Source organism: Harpia harpyja, chromosome 14, assembly GCF_026419915.1.
Source record: "Harpia harpyja isolate bHarHar1 chromosome 14, bHarHar1 primary haplotype, whole genome shotgun sequence".
In the NCBI taxonomy this organism is placed as follows: Eukaryota; Metazoa; Chordata; class Aves; order Accipitriformes; family Accipitridae; genus Harpia; species Harpia harpyja.
This window is the reverse complement of record NC_068953.1, coordinates 35,823,086-35,838,481: the sequence shown is the minus strand read 5'-3', so window position 1 is coordinate 35,838,481 and position 15,396 is coordinate 35,823,086. Positions and strand designations below refer to the sequence as shown.

General features: G+C 42.0%; 1 protein-coding gene across 1 annotated transcript; it reads right to left on the bottom strand.

The window, feature by feature from the left end:
- Nucleotides 1–1,482: 1,482 nt before the first annotated feature.
- CRABP1 (cellular retinoic acid binding protein 1) lies at nt 1,483–15,129 on the bottom strand. The gene is made up of 4 exons (XM_052808706.1): nt 14,966–15,129; nt 14,233–14,411; nt 11,386–11,499; nt 1,483–1,811 (listed from the first exon to the last, which is right to left on the bottom strand). The coding sequence occupies exons 1-4, from the start codon at nt 15,033–15,035 to the stop codon at nt 1,761–1,763; spliced, it is 414 nt and encodes a 137-aa protein (XP_052664666.1). The 5' UTR covers nt 15,036–15,129; the 3' UTR covers nt 1,483–1,760.
- Nucleotides 15,130–15,396: the final 267 nt, after the last annotated feature.

Below are 15,396 nucleotides of genomic sequence, written 5' to 3'. Positions count from 1 at the left end.
ACAGCCTTTCCCTCATCCACTAGGCGGGTCACCTGGTCACAGAAGGAGATCAGGTTGGTCAAGCAGGACCTGCCTTTCGTAAACCCATGCTGACTGGGCCTGATCCCCCTCTTATCCTGGAGCTGCCATGTGAGTGCTCTCAAGACAAACCGTTCCATAATCTTCCCCGGTACCGAGGTCAGGCTGACAGGCCTGTAGTTCCCCGGATCCTCCCTCCGACCCTTCTTATAAATGGGAGTCACATTGGCAAGCCTCCAGTCCTCTGGGACCTCCCCTGTTGACCAGGAACGCTGATAGATGATAGAGAGTGGCTTGGCAAGGACCTCTGCCAGTTCCCTCAGTACTCTTGGATGGATCCCATCAGGTCCCATAGATTTGTGAGTGTCCAGATGGCGTAACAGATCCCTAACTAATTCCTCCTGGATTAAGGGGGGTATGTTATGCTCTTCATCCTTACCTTCCAGCTCATGAGGTGGAGTACCCTGAGGATGATTGGACTCACTATTAAAGACTGAGGCAAAGAAGGCATTAAGTACCTCGGCCTTTTCCTCATCACTGGTTGCTACGTTCCCTTCTGTATCCATTAAAGGATAGATATTCTCCTTGGGATTCTTTTTACTGTTAACATATTTGTAAAAACATTTTTTGTTGTCCCTTACGATAGTGGCCAGATTTAGTTCTAGCTGAGCTTTCGCCTTTCTAATTTTCTCTCTGTATGATCTAACAAGATCCCTGTACTCCTCCCAAGTTGCCCGCCCTTTCCTCCAGAGATTATAAACTCTCCTTTTTTTCTTAAGTCCTAGCAAAAGCTCCCCATTCAGCCAGGCCGGTTGTTTTCCTCGGCGGTTTGACTTGCGGCACATGGGAATAGCCTGGTCCTGAGCCATTAAGATTTCCTTAATGAGAAGGTAAGAGAAAAGCAGCTTTCCTCAGCTTTATCTTTTTAAGGCCCAAACAAGTAAAGTCTGTCAGATTCTGCTGGCTCTCTGATCAGGCCTGAGGTGCTTGGGTGTGATGACAATAAGTATTAGCCATGATCACAATGTTATGTGTCCTGTAGATACAGCTGGGTTTTGTACTTGGATAATGAGCATCTCAACAGGGAAAGTTTGGGCATTCTTCAGAGACACATCAGGAAAGAGGGTAAAGATCTCTCCTTGTCTTGTCTGGTTCTGCTGAATCACAGTCCCAGCAATCACAGGATACAGAAACTGTTCCTCAACAACTCTCCCAAGGAGACAGGACAGAAAGAAGGAAAGAAGCAGAGCTCTGGGTTTGAGAGAGCAGCCTGCAGCTCCGTGAAAGGCCTTGCAATTCACTTTTTCTCCTGCATTTTATGTTGCCCTAGGAGGTGTTCCCTGACAGCATAGTGCTAGCCAACAGCATTGAAACTCCACACTGACTTCAACAGAAAGTAAAAAGTGTTTCAGTCCTAACCAAAGCACTGCTGGGTTTTCTATTAAAAACACCCCAAAACAGCTGTGAGTTATGCCCAATAAGTTTAATAATTGATGAAACCATAGCAAGTGACAACTACAAAATACAAAGCAGACACGAAAAATGATGGCATAAAAGTGGGAAGGGATAGTGTCTGCAATGAAAAATGAAAGCAAAATACACTTAACAGAGGATATGGGTTCAGATATAACACACACGGTCACATACAACACCGCATTAGTAACAGCACACACAGATACTCATTATACTGGGGATTTTCACAGTTCTCCACTTCATCCCAGATGACAAGTAAATTGATGTTTTTACTCTCTTACATAAATTCTTGTGCACACAACATCATCAGCACCAAAGGTCTGGAAAAGAAATACAAATCAATCAGAAGAGATAGAACGAGCAAACATTTAACACCATTTTAATATGTTATTTTTACTATAGTAGCTAGTTCTACAGCAGAAGTACATTTTCCTATGTCTTTTGACAGATGAGAGTAAAGAAAGGAGTCATTTTGGGAGAGGAATGCAATGTAAGTGACCTTTTTTCCAAGGCATCATGAATTTTGTCAGAATGATAAATGATGCAGAAATTCCCTTTTTCTGTAGCTTCTTGGCATGCATTTATAAATAAACATGAGAAAAGAAAGAGAATTTGGAATGTACTGTTGTTATATTTAGAAACAGTTGCAGCACTTTGAACTGGAAATGCTGAGGGTGGAATTCAGATGGCATGTTCAAAAGGTATTCTTTGATATTTGCAGGTATAAATCAGAGTAGTCCAAATGAAGTCAGTGGAGCAATGCTGAAGACGAGGAGAATGTATACTTATAACCTGTAAACATAATACTGCTGCAAGATGTTGACACAACACGCTAAGATACCAAAACCCTCTCTCCCAAGCTGTAATGTGGGCAGTGTCAATCACAACCTTCTTTCAGGATACTGTGACCTTAACCGGTGAATTTGTTAACTATGGTAAGGGTCTGAAATGGGGGCACATAACAGAGGAAAACGTAGTGGAGATCAAACTCATTTCACATAACTAAACATCTATGAGATCTCACAAACGTTTGGTCACCACACATCTGAAAGTCACTGACTTACTACAGACTATGTCCCATTATCATCCCATTTCTTATACCAGATTCAGTACTTCACAGTACCTTGATTTTCTAGATACTTAGAGTTGGTGTTTTATGGTGTTACACTATTGAAACAGAGTTTTCAGATATGCATCTGAAAGCCTGAGTTTTTTTAAATCATTCTGTAGTTGTGCACTTAAAAGGCAATTCTACCACAGCAATATTGCAGTACAGATTATCAGGACACTTAGGCAGGACAGTGACTGTGGCAGCTGTCTGAGAAAGGCACCAAAACCGCAAAGTGTTTGTATGTAATTTCAGGTCTGGCAGGCTGAAATCTAAGCAAGCAATTAAACACGAAGGAAATAATGGGTGCAAGAGTGAGGAAATACTAACTGCAAAAAACCTTCATGTTCAGCTACATTGACAGACAGTTTCAAGCTCACCACTAACAAGTTGTGAGGTGGGAAGTTTGGCTGTAATAACTGCCAAGGTCTCACTGAAAAATGTAATTAAGACCTACCCCAGTGTGTTATGAAAATTCAGCTGGACTTTATTTGTTTTAATGCTTTCTACACCTGTTTTGGCCAACACTTCTTTGAAAGGACTTGGCTTTAAAACTGACTCTGGCTTATATTTTGTTCACTTTATTGAGGAGAAAAGTCTGTTAGTATTTTGGAGATACAGGCTTTGTTTTTATGCATATAAAAAGCTTATCATATCAATCTTCATATACATTTTTAGCTTACACATGAAAATGTCTGACAATGAACGTTAAAGGATGCAGATAGTTCTCTATTGCCCACAGCACCAGCTGCGAATACCCTTACTATGGCTTCCTTCAACATTTCCAAAACTATACACAAAGGCGAAATTATTTCGGCAGGAGCTTTGCCAGAGAAAGTAAGTCAGAGTCAAGACCATCCAGGGCTTGAGGTTGTCTGTGGAGACTAGAGGGTCACTGTCACAGTGATTGTCTTTCTATGGTACATTCAGGCACTGCTAAGCCCAGTGAAATTTGGGTCCCCCCTGCTATTTCAACACAAATCATAAACAATAGTAAAACGGTCTTTGTGTAGTGTTCTTCAAGAGCTGGCATGGCCCCAGTCTGACAGTTGGAGCTGCACAGCTATGCAGCCACATCTTGTGATGCGAGTGGGTGCCACATCAGCCAGTTGTAATGAGAAAGGTTGCAGCAGCAGCAGTTTGCCAAAACTCTTGTAACCTACCTAGTAAATTTATGTCTATTCTTTTGGGGAAATTAAGAGACAAACTCCTTCCCCTAAACCTGTGCAACAGCAGTTATTCTCACAACAGGTCAGCAGTTGTATGGAGAGGGAACACTGCATGGAAGAGCAGATTGAAATAGATGTGATCCATACTACAAGTCTGTCCTAGGGTGCCACTGTAGGTCTGAGTGTCTGAAATTCTAGTGTCCAGTTCTGAGACTGCACTCCTGGGCAGAGCTTGCTCCTAAGACATCAGTGTAGTCTGACTGGCAGCTTCCTTGCAAGACCCACAGGAGGGAGTGTGAAAATAAAGATAAAGATTTGTGGAGGAAGAAAAAAGAAATAGTAACATTCTGGGAAAGCTCAGTAGTATGGGTGCATCCAGAATGCATTGCAGAGGCAGCAAGTCCACTGTATATACACACAGACTGACTGTTGTGCACTCAGAGAGTCACAACTTGACATGCTTGCGACAAAGCGCAATGGCTGTTCGTTTTGTACTTCCAACATCCAGCTCCAGCTGGACTTCTGGACTCTTGAAAATCTCAGGCAAAGGACTGCATTCAAATTGCTCTGTCAGGATAAAAATTAAGTGCAGAAAACATGGGCATGCCTGGGGAACCCAACTACATAGTAGTCTTAATCAGTTGCTATACACAAGGATTGTCATTCTCTGCAACACACCAGTCTCACAGTCTGGAAAACCACTATAATTTAACACAATCATATCTTTAAATCTAGATTGTAAAGAGATAAACTTCATGCAAAGCCCAATTACAACTACTGTGGAGTACCATGTAGCCACTGGGCACTTCTCAAACAGCCAGGCATTCTTTCCTTGAAGACCCAGCTGAGGTTATGTGGCCTCTGACCTGTTTCAGGAACAAGCTGCATTTTTTAGCACTTAGATTTTATACCTTATACCCCTTCAGATGATTAAAAACCTAATTCCATACTGAAGCACATAAATAAATGGCTTTGATTGTCATGGTTATGTACGTGGTTTAAATGCGGACTTATTTAAAAGGTGTTTCCCTATCATTGTAACTTAGTAGCATTGCTGCTAAAACTCCACTACATGTTGCAAAACAAAGTGAAGAGGAACTTGGTCAAACTTGCTGTATTCCTTTTCTTGGGGTTGCTCACAGAAACATCTAATGTACAGATGGGCCCAAGCTCAGGGGAAGATCCAAATCAAAAGGCTGTTACGCCTCTATCCTTCACACTTAAATCCTTGTATTCAAGGGTAGGATAAAGCAGTTTAGTGTCTATGGTTCTAATTCTAGATTGGAAAGAAGTGATAGTTCCTGTCAGAACAAGCATAATTTAAAGATTTCCATGACCCAAAGGAGTAGAACTTCCTAATAAAAAGAAAGAGTGCAAGCAATCCTGGCTATTTGGTGGTGAAGTTTCACCAGACCAACTAAAAAAAAGCGCAACACTACCAAACTGCAATTGAAATCTAATGAGAAGATGCAGGATTTTCAAACACCACCTTCTCATCAGCTTGCAAAGGTCCCACTTATCTTACAAAATGCTACAACGCAAGGCTTCTATCTAAATCTAAAATAGGATTTTAAATGTGCAATGACTGCAAATTACAGAGTTGTTTTCTTCGCTTAGCTTGTCATAATCTGTAGCTAAGAGTCCAAAAGCACACTGCAAACAAAGCCCTGCACAGGGGGATAATCCAATAAATTGACCTCTTTCAGTTCACTCAAAATCTGATGACCACTGACATCACTAGAGATTAACAGAGAATTACAGGGTGGTAATATATTACTGTATGAGTAAATCTGCTTTTTGAAGGCCTTCTTTACCAACATTTGCTGAGGAGCCTTTGTGATAAGTGGAGCACACAGTGTAATTAGGAAGACTGTCATTGAAACAATCACCTGGGGAAGATCACTTCTGCCAGTGTATGCAAAAATCCCCTGTTATCTGCTCATGACTGACCAACCTGCAAAGGCAACTTGCAAAAGGAAGACAGAATACATCAGCAAACGGAGAAGAGAAGGTATTACTTAAATGAATCCTCAGAAAAGGCTTTGTCCACGTTGAAACTTCCATGTTATCCAGAATAAAGATACAAATCTTCACAATAAAGGCATATTGCATATTTCCTTTCTCCTCCTGACTCCTGTAATGTTTTATGAAAGAGGTTGATCTTTATGGGGCCATAGTCACAGAAGGTGCAGCCCCCATTTTCAAACTTGGATATTAATAGCAAATCACCCAATATACAACCTCACTTTCTGCAGGATATCAATCAACAGGACCATGCAAAATCAGGTCATTTATCGAGGTACCTAAATGTTGGTATTTGTGTTTGAGAACGGCTATATTATACAGTTTCCTCAGAGTCATGACATGACATGAGACAATGGTATTTCCCAGTAGTAGTCTTGCAAGCCAGTACACAGCAAAGATCTAAGCTACAACGGATATTATAAGAGGCCGTATACAGGCTGAGATGCATCCAAGATGCTTTGGCTTTGGCTTCTTTCTCTGCTGATATGTTTGGGATGTGACCCAGACCAGGCTGTACTAGTGAGCAAGGGCTGCAGATCCCTAAGCCCCCTTGTAAATCTGCTTGTGAGAAATAGCGAATTAAAGCATTAGGTCCATGCAACACATACGTATGCATTATTACATGCTTCTGAACTTTTATCAAGGCTGCTTTAATGAGGTCAGCAGCGAAACCCCCCACTGACCACAGTATGAGTAGACCCTGCTTTTGATAACTGATTTGATTTAAGATCACTCTCCAGAAACTATAGAAAAGTTAAACACTTAGGTAGTTCAACATTGTTCAATACAAGGCTTAGGCACATCACAAATCTCAGCATTCGGCTGCAAAGTATCTTCCAAATCTCTATTGACCCTTCTCACCTACTAAGTTTAATTTTAGAAGCCAGCAATATAATTTAAAAAATGTTCACTCACTCATCTAGGGTCCACAGTTGACCAGTTTTAATCAACTACAGCATGATTTTTCTGGGGAGGGAATGTAGAATAGAAACCATGCTTGAAACCCCCCTAATGTTCTGATCTTTGACCCTTGCTATAATTGATTCTGAGAACCCCTGTGTGATACGTGAACTGTGTAAAATGTGGTCTGAGGCTGTTTTTAAAGCCCCTCTTCAGTAATCATCCACTTTAAAACGTTTGTGTGTTACAGATTAAACTAAAATCGATAGAGGCATGAGCAGCCATGAAAGCAGCAATGCAGATGAAGTTTGAGTAAAAATGTTTCTCATTTGAAGAGCTAATGTTTGGAAGCAGCATCCTTTAACTTTGTAAAGAGCAGACCCTTTGTTCTTCTGACTTACACAAGTGATTGATAGCTCATTAATGTCCCTGACAAAAACACACAGCAACAGCAAAAACATTATAGAGTATAAAAGGAAGAAAAAAGAATATTTGAATAGACCTAATCCCAGATCTTAATTTTCAGACAAGTAAAGGAAATATATATTTTTATGTTATATTCTGATCTTGATTACTCAAGTGCTAATCTAAGTATAGTTTATGAATGTGGAGTTGTAAATAGAGATATTCTGACTCTGTATGCATTACAGTCTTAAAGTACAATACAATATAATCTAAAGATACAGTCAAGACAAACAAATGTGGACTTTGATGGGAATCTATCCTTTTCACCCTCCCTTGCTTGCATATTCCATGTAAAAATGCAGCACTGAAATCACAGCAAGTGCATCAGATGAGATTAGAATAAACAGCACTGATGAAAGTAGTTGCAATGTTCTAACACATTCACAGCACCTTTTTTATAAAGAAGAGTTTGGTCCTTCTTCTCTTACTCAGCTGGAAGCATTCTTTTTCTAACAGGACTTTAGACCTACATCTGCCATTGTACGAGCCAAATATTATTTATACTACTAATAAGAGTAATCTCATTCTCCATACTGCAAGGAGCCAAGGAGAACTAAAGGCAAACTTAACTTGCACCTGAAGGTAAAGAAAACCTTTGCTAACTAAATAGTTTGTTCCCGGTATCCGTGTACCAGAGGACATGATGTGACATGGAAGATCATCATATTGTTCCAAGGGAATATCTTTGAAGAACATAAGGAATTCTTCTGCCAGGATGCAAGAAAGATTGATAATTATACAGTAATATGGTTTCTATTATAGCTCTGTGGTAGTCATGACAATTCAACACTGATTTTTTTTTTTTAATTATATGTGATAATAAACGCATTTTATTTAACATGCTGTGTTGGGGAGAAAAATACATCCTTCCACTAGGAAAATGTCATAATCAGATGGACCCCCTAAGCAATGCAGTATATTAGATCAAAATTGTGTGGCAAGGGTCCAACATTTATGCAGCCAGTATTAGCAGAATAAAACTCATTCCTTACCCCCTGCCTGTTGCCCCAAGCCTTTTTTCCATTCATGCCTCAGTCTAACACAGTTTAGATTCCTTTTTGCAACTTTTTCCAAATGTGGTATGAGTTTTCTTGATTTCTTCTGCAAATGCATGTAATAGCTAAGAAGGAGACTCAAGATTTCTTGAAAGATTTCTTTGGACAGAGAAACAGGAGCAGAGACTGCGAGAATAAGTATCAGCCTTACAGAGTTCCTAAACTGCTACATCACAGGCTCTGCCCCATAAAGACAGCTTCCCAGCTGCAGACATCTAGAAGTTCACAAGAATGTGGTTTCCCTCTGCTTACTTAAGGTGCTCTGCCAGAATGGAAATAGGGAAAGCTTACCAAAGCACATCAGAAAGAGTAAAGGACCAGAAAATATTTCTTAGGTAAGTAGGGAGGTTTGAGAAGTGTGATGATGGGAATTGTTAAATGTTTGAAGTGATATGGGCAGCAAAAATGAATGAGAATGAATTTCAGGTCCTAAAGAACCCTAACAAAGCTAGGAGGATGGAAGAAGAAAGAAAGGAGAAGACAAAGAAAGATCTCTTCTTCTCACTGTGATCTTAGTTTTGAAGAAGATGTAAGTGGGGGCTTGCAGACTCAGATCCAAGGAAAACTTCCAAGCATAAGATAAAATATTCTAAGTTGAATGTCAGAAGATTTTGAACATGTTGACCCATGTATTTAAAAGATTTGTACATTCAGTCCCATCAAATGTCATGAGAGGCTTGAAAATCTTTGTCCTGAGGACCAAGTAATGTCCTAATATTTAATAAAGCAAAAGAGGCCATTATGCTCCAGAAAGGAGGTAGGAGAATGGAACTGTATATCGTATTAAATAGTAAAAGACCGAGAGAATGATCTGGATCACTTGGAAGCAAACACTCTGTCTTCATAATGGCCATGGTAAAATCATGCATTGCAACCAATGAACATAGTCCCAACTTGCAGGAGAGGGGAAGGCGACCAGTCTGGGGAATCAGAAACCAGGAAAATTACTTGGGATCATGATCAGCTCAGCATGAGTTCCCAAAGAAGAGTTATCAAAGTCTTTGCATATAAATCAGAATAATTTCTGATGAGAGTAGGGAGATGAAGTCACCATGATATCAGGTGCTAGGGTGATTGCTACCAAAACAGTATGTGTGGTTCTGGTGTTCATAGTTTAGAAAGGAAATTGATAAATCGGAGGGGGTTATAGAAGCACTGAAAGAACGATTCAAGGAAAGCTTGCTTTATATTGAAGGGCTCAGGGTGTTCCAATGGTTTAGCTTAACAACAAGAATGTTCTTCCAAGAGGTGGCTTGATCAGTGTTGTTAAGAGAAGTATTTGCAATAACAAACTTTAGACAAATTTTTTAGGTTCTTTTATACATGATATGTAATGAGTGGAAGTTGAACCTAGACATATCCAGGTTAGAAATAATGTGTATATTTTAATGGCAAGGAAATTAACCAGTAAAACAACTTACCAAAAGTTGTGATTGAGTTCCTATAAATGGAAATATTTTAATAGCTTTTCTAATTTATATCCTAATTTGAAAAATAATTAATTCAGAAAAGCTCAACAGACTGTATTATACAAGAAAAAAGGTTAGATGGCTTTACAATCTTTGAATCGCTCTGGTTTCTTAACCAACCTCATTCTTCTCCCCCAGAAGGGTAAGTTCACATTGCTGATTGCAGGAGGCAATTGTATTATGACTGGATTTCTTGCTTTGCTTGGAGCAGTTCACTTTGTTTAACAGCTGCCTCACTAGTTTGTTGCTTAAATAATAAACTACAGAAATGTATTGTTAGAAAGCTGGAAAATTTATAGTTGAGAATATATTTTGTCCGCTGCATTATATATAAAAGATGTGAAGCAGAGATCAAAGTACTTTGCCTTCTGAAGTTCTTTGATAATATAAAGAATTCCAGTGGTTGAGTCAAAAGAAATTATCCAGAATTGGAGCATTCATTCAATAGAAACCAGTGTGATTTCACTAACAGCATACACCTCCTCATAAGGGGTGGGTGAACAGTTCCAAGATGTCTGGAATAATATTAACACCTTAAAAGCTTTTTGTTTATACTTGGTTAGGCTTGGGTCCTGTTTTTGTTTCAGATGCAATTTTAAAAACAGAGCTCCAACTGCTTTAGAGAAACATTGGGGAGGCTGTTTGTTTTTTAAAGTGCAGAGGTTTAGTTAGTGTGATAGTTTGAAATAAAACCTCCCTGCTTTGATGTTTTCTTACCCGTCACTCCAGCAGCCTGTCTTCCGTGCCCAGACTGATGAGGCGTAGCAGTCTAATCAACTATTTATCTGGAATTCACTAGTAAGAACACGCAATAAAATGATTCTGAACTCAAGCTAACTTGCGCTACTTGTAACTCAGAGAAACTATGTTTTTATCTAGTTCTGGATATTGTTTCATTAATGTAGAGGGACTACTGAGGAAAGATTCAGTGAAGAAAACTCAAATCTAACAGAAATAAGTACAATATAAATAAATAAACTGCACATGATTCACAACATAAATGGTGAGGCAGTTGCAGAGGTGCTGCTCAGAATGCCTACAGTAACCCTGCTGCCATATGGAAGGTCACATAGGAGTGAGGGGATGTTGGCTGACAGCAAATGTGCAAATCGGTGTATTTCTCAGAAACTCATGAAGGCGATTCTGAACTGGATTCAGAGATTATCAAGGAATTGGGGAAGGTGGCAGACATGGGGGAGGAATTATATGTTCTTCAAAACCAGAATGAGATTAGAGCATGCTAACAACATGCCCCATCTTTTCTGCTATATACCGTGTGATTATGGATAAGAGGCAACATATTATGCACAGGCCTAAAAAAGAAGGCTCCCCAGAAATGAGGTCAAATGCCTTGATCTCACTTTCACCAGAGAAAACCTGCAATAAATCAAGCAAATTCTTTGGTGGTGTTGTGAACTTACAGAGCAGAAGTGGCCCACTTGTGATTATTCTACCAGTAAAAGTATGGCAAAAGTTCGAGCAATAAAATGCAAGTGAGAACCTGCATATATCTTCATTTGTGCTTAAAAAAAACATTTAAAAAGAAAGGGGAAAAAAAAGTGTTGTATGAATTGTACTGTAGAGGAGTATGGAAATGGTAGTTTTCCAGATGGATTTAAGTAAGGAAAAATAGCAAGTCATACTACACACTAACAAAAAACTGTTAATATGGTGCATGTACCGGGTGGATGCAAGGTTCTTACCAAAATCAGCTCATCATTAGCTAATTCTCGAGTCCAGTATGTTTTGGGGCCATCTCCCTCAATAAGAGTTTGTTTGCAATAGATCTTGTTTTCATTCTCCCAAGTGGCCAAACTCTGCAGGCAAGAAAACCATTAGGAATAACATTAATTATATTCCCCAGCAGCATGAGGCAGAAAGACAACAATGAGCAGTAGTGAGAATAATTGCTGCAGTAAAGGAGCAACACATAGATAGATAAAGGCAAAGGGAAAAAGACATCAGTGGAAAGTCGTGAAATCAAAATTAAGGTGTGAGGGGGCATTTTGGAAATAGGTATATATTAATAACAAAGTAATTGTAAATGTGTCTTTTCAGCGTAAATCTGCATTTGTTTCCAAATTAAAAAGCCACCCAGTTTTCATAAAATGCTTGATGTTGAAAAGTATAATTTAAAAATGTGATAATGTAGTGTCTACATTCCCAAGCATCTTTGTACACATGTGGTTTGATCTGACATGTTATTTATCACTACAGAGTCTCCTTAGTGTAAAAGCATCAAGAATCATATGTATCATGTTGTGGTCATAAATAATGCAGTATTTGTCCCTTACAACCTTTCATGCTGTATGGCACCGTGCCAAGTTAACTGTATATTAAACACTTACTGTGCTAACAAAGTAGAATAAATCACAACTAAATTGAAGAAATTTTGTGAGAATTCTGGTGTTTCTAGTGTTACTTTTTTAAGGTTGTGGGTCTGGAGATTGAAATACCCTTGGGCATTTTTCAAAGCATTTCAATAACGACTATGAAACCACTGAAAAATAAAAAAAAAACCATAGGATTTTGTTTAGCTTTCACAAACAGCAAGCCCTGACTGTTGCTTTTTGTTCTAGCACTGAACTATTATTCTACAGTGCAATGAAACAGCTGTGCAGAAGGATGCCCTGTAATGAATGTGCAAGTAATCGCTTTATAACTAGCTCATGGGAGATATTCATTAGTCTGTGATCATATACATATACATGTGTGTGTGCATATGCATGCATAAATTCAAGTTAACACTTCCCAGACTTTCCAAAGGAAAAAAACTTGACTTTGATTTAAAATTAGCTGTTTACTTCATAAATATTTTTTCAAAACAATAAGGTTTTTAAGCCAACAAGCCATCTCAAATGGCAGTTATAGAAGCTATGCCTTGCAGCGCAACTACATATGACTCGCTCTTTGTCTGTACAAACAATGGATCAAGTTAGTTGGCAAAACAAAACCCTCCACCCCATAAAGTGTATCAAAATCTATCGCCAGTCAGCAATTTTGCCAGATATTCCAAATTACATTCTGAAGTATTATTTTATTATCTGTCAGTTTCTGCTCTGTGGCCACATCTTGGTTATATACACACTGCAGTACAACTTATTCCTGAGAGTAGACTATAAATAATTTCACAACACATGGAAAAAATTTACTACTTCACAAAACACATTTCTTTCAGATTTTTCCAACTTTCATAGCTTGCAGCCGTAATTATTGTTTTTCCATCTGCAGCAATAAATCCTTCTCTAGAAAGCGGGTCACATTTATTGTATATGCATTATGCATGAAGACGCTAACATACTACTTTTGCCGAACAAGATAAATTAACAAAGCCAGCAACATTTCCTGAACAAACTGTTAAATACATGATAACTCATCCTACAGATCAAGTGGATGTTCTAAATGTTCACTGACTCCTAGAATCTGCCTCCCTTTTTCATAAATTTAAATTCACAGCAATTGCACTGGAGATAGTAAGCTCTGAATTTTTAGTGGTGCAAATGCTCTCAGAAGCTGGCACAAGAATTAGCAGAGATCATATTTTGGAAAGTAGATTATTTCACCACCATAGGATACTTTTAAAACTGTATTCTCATTTGGGACTACATCTTGATACTCTTTATTCATACTTCTTTTATAAGTGTTTTGTACATACTTCTAAGTGTGACAGTAAAGTGCCTGAGGAAAGGATAACGAACCCATGCCTTTGACAACTTTTTTCAAAAGACAGCTATGATTACAGCCCAGTTCTCCAATACCCCGGACCCCACGTATCTACAGCAGAGAGAGGCTGGTGTCAGACGCTGCTGACTTAAAGCCCTCTCCACAGCCACAGAAGTGGTTACAAAGGTAGAGGAGCACGGGCTCACACACAGAATCAAGCCCAAAACACTGCAGTGAATGCCCTCTAATGCACTTCTGCACAAGGAGATGGTGTAATTATGGCTGGTATAACGCTCGCTGGAAGTCTGCCTTACACTGTTAAAGACTTATCTGATCAGCAAACTGGAGACATGCACTTGCAAGGGAATGAAAGAGGATTTCAGCCCCAAACTACCAACAGTCTGCAGTCCTGCTTGTGAACTCAGCTGATTCAGTTTAGGACAAAAGTTACGTCAGGTTTGTGCACTAAATCCTGACTCTTGAGATCTCTCTTTCTCCACTGTTCCCCGTGTTTCTGTCAGGGACAGAGGCTGGGGAGAGCTTTCATTGCAGCTGAGGTCTCCAGGGTAGAGGGAAGCAAAAAGAGCTGGACAAAAACCCTGCCGGCCAAGAAGCCGGCAAGCGGGTACTCCAAGTCTGCCTTTGAGACCTGCCATGCTCTGTTGCCTTCAGATTTCAGTTTTACCCTGCAAGAGGGAGAATGTCAGACGAGGGACAAGAGGAGCGGCGACCACCAAGAACCCCCAAAGAGCGTTTCTGGGAAGAAGAGGGTGGAGGGCAGTAATGCCACTGTCTGGGGACACTGGCAGCAGATGCGTCTGTCCCATCTGAAAAGAACTTGGTAACACACGCACACACAGACACACATGCCTCAGCTCTCCTCCTACCCTGCACTTTCGTCCATCCACCGTCTCCTCCTCAAAGCTCTCCCCGATTTTGAAGTTGATCTCAGTGGTGCGGACAGTGGTGGAAGTTTTGATGTAGAACTGGTCCCCGTCCTGGCGGATCTCCACGTGGGGTTTGGAGGCAGCGGCCACCGCCACCTTCCTGAGCATGGCATTGACACCTGGGCGAAGCGGGGAGGAAGCAGAGCTTGAAGCGGCCGGCCGTGCCCCGGGCCGAGCTCGCCCAGCACCACGCCGGTCGGGGGAGGCGAGAGGCCGGCGGCCACCGCAGCGGCGGCGCGGCCCCGGGGCACCGCGCGTAGCCCTACGGCAAAGCTCGGCGCGGCCCGCCGCGGTAGGGAGCTGCGGCTCTCCGACCGGCTCCGCACCGGCGGCAAACGCGGGCTCTTGCAAGGATCCCCGTGGCGGAGCGTGGCAGGAGCCGCCGGGGCCAGCGGCAGCCCGGATCCCCCCCCGGCAGAACCACCGGCGTCCGCAGGTGAGGCTCTGACCGTGCCGTGCCTGCGGTCGCCCCTCGCCGGGCAGGGCTCACAGCTTTCCCCCGCGCCGGCGGGAGGCTCTCCGGCCCGCGGTCGGCGCACGGAGCTCTCCCGGGTGCCCGGCCCTGGAGGCAGCGGGCACCGGAGCGCGGTTCCGGCTGCAGCCCCCGCCGCGTCCCCCCTCCCGCGGGACGCAGCCCCGGGCTGCCCGCTGCCGGGCTCCCCCCGCGCCTCACCCAGCGCCTTGAGGAGCTCGTCGAAATTCTCGCTGCTCCTCATCTTCCAAGTGCCGGCGAAGTTGGGCATGGCGGGGCGGGCGCTGCGGACGGCGGTGGGGACGCGGCGCTGCTGCTCTCTCTCCGGCTCAGGCACCTTGTGAGCGGGGGCGGACCGCGGCGGCGGCGGCTGGGAGAGCGGGTCACACCCACCCGGCCCCCCACCCCTTCCCCCGGGGCCAGCACCGCGCCGCCAGGCAGCCGTCCCCCCCCCGCCAGCCATGGCCCCGCCATCCATCCATCCATCCATCCATCCATCCATTCATCCATCCTTCCAGTTCTCCATCCATCACTCCCTGCCTTGCAGCCCGCCAGCTGCCTCCTGGGGCTTCCCAGGAAGGAGCGAGTCCCTTGTCCCGTAGCTGGGGTGGACATTGAGGACTTGATGAAAG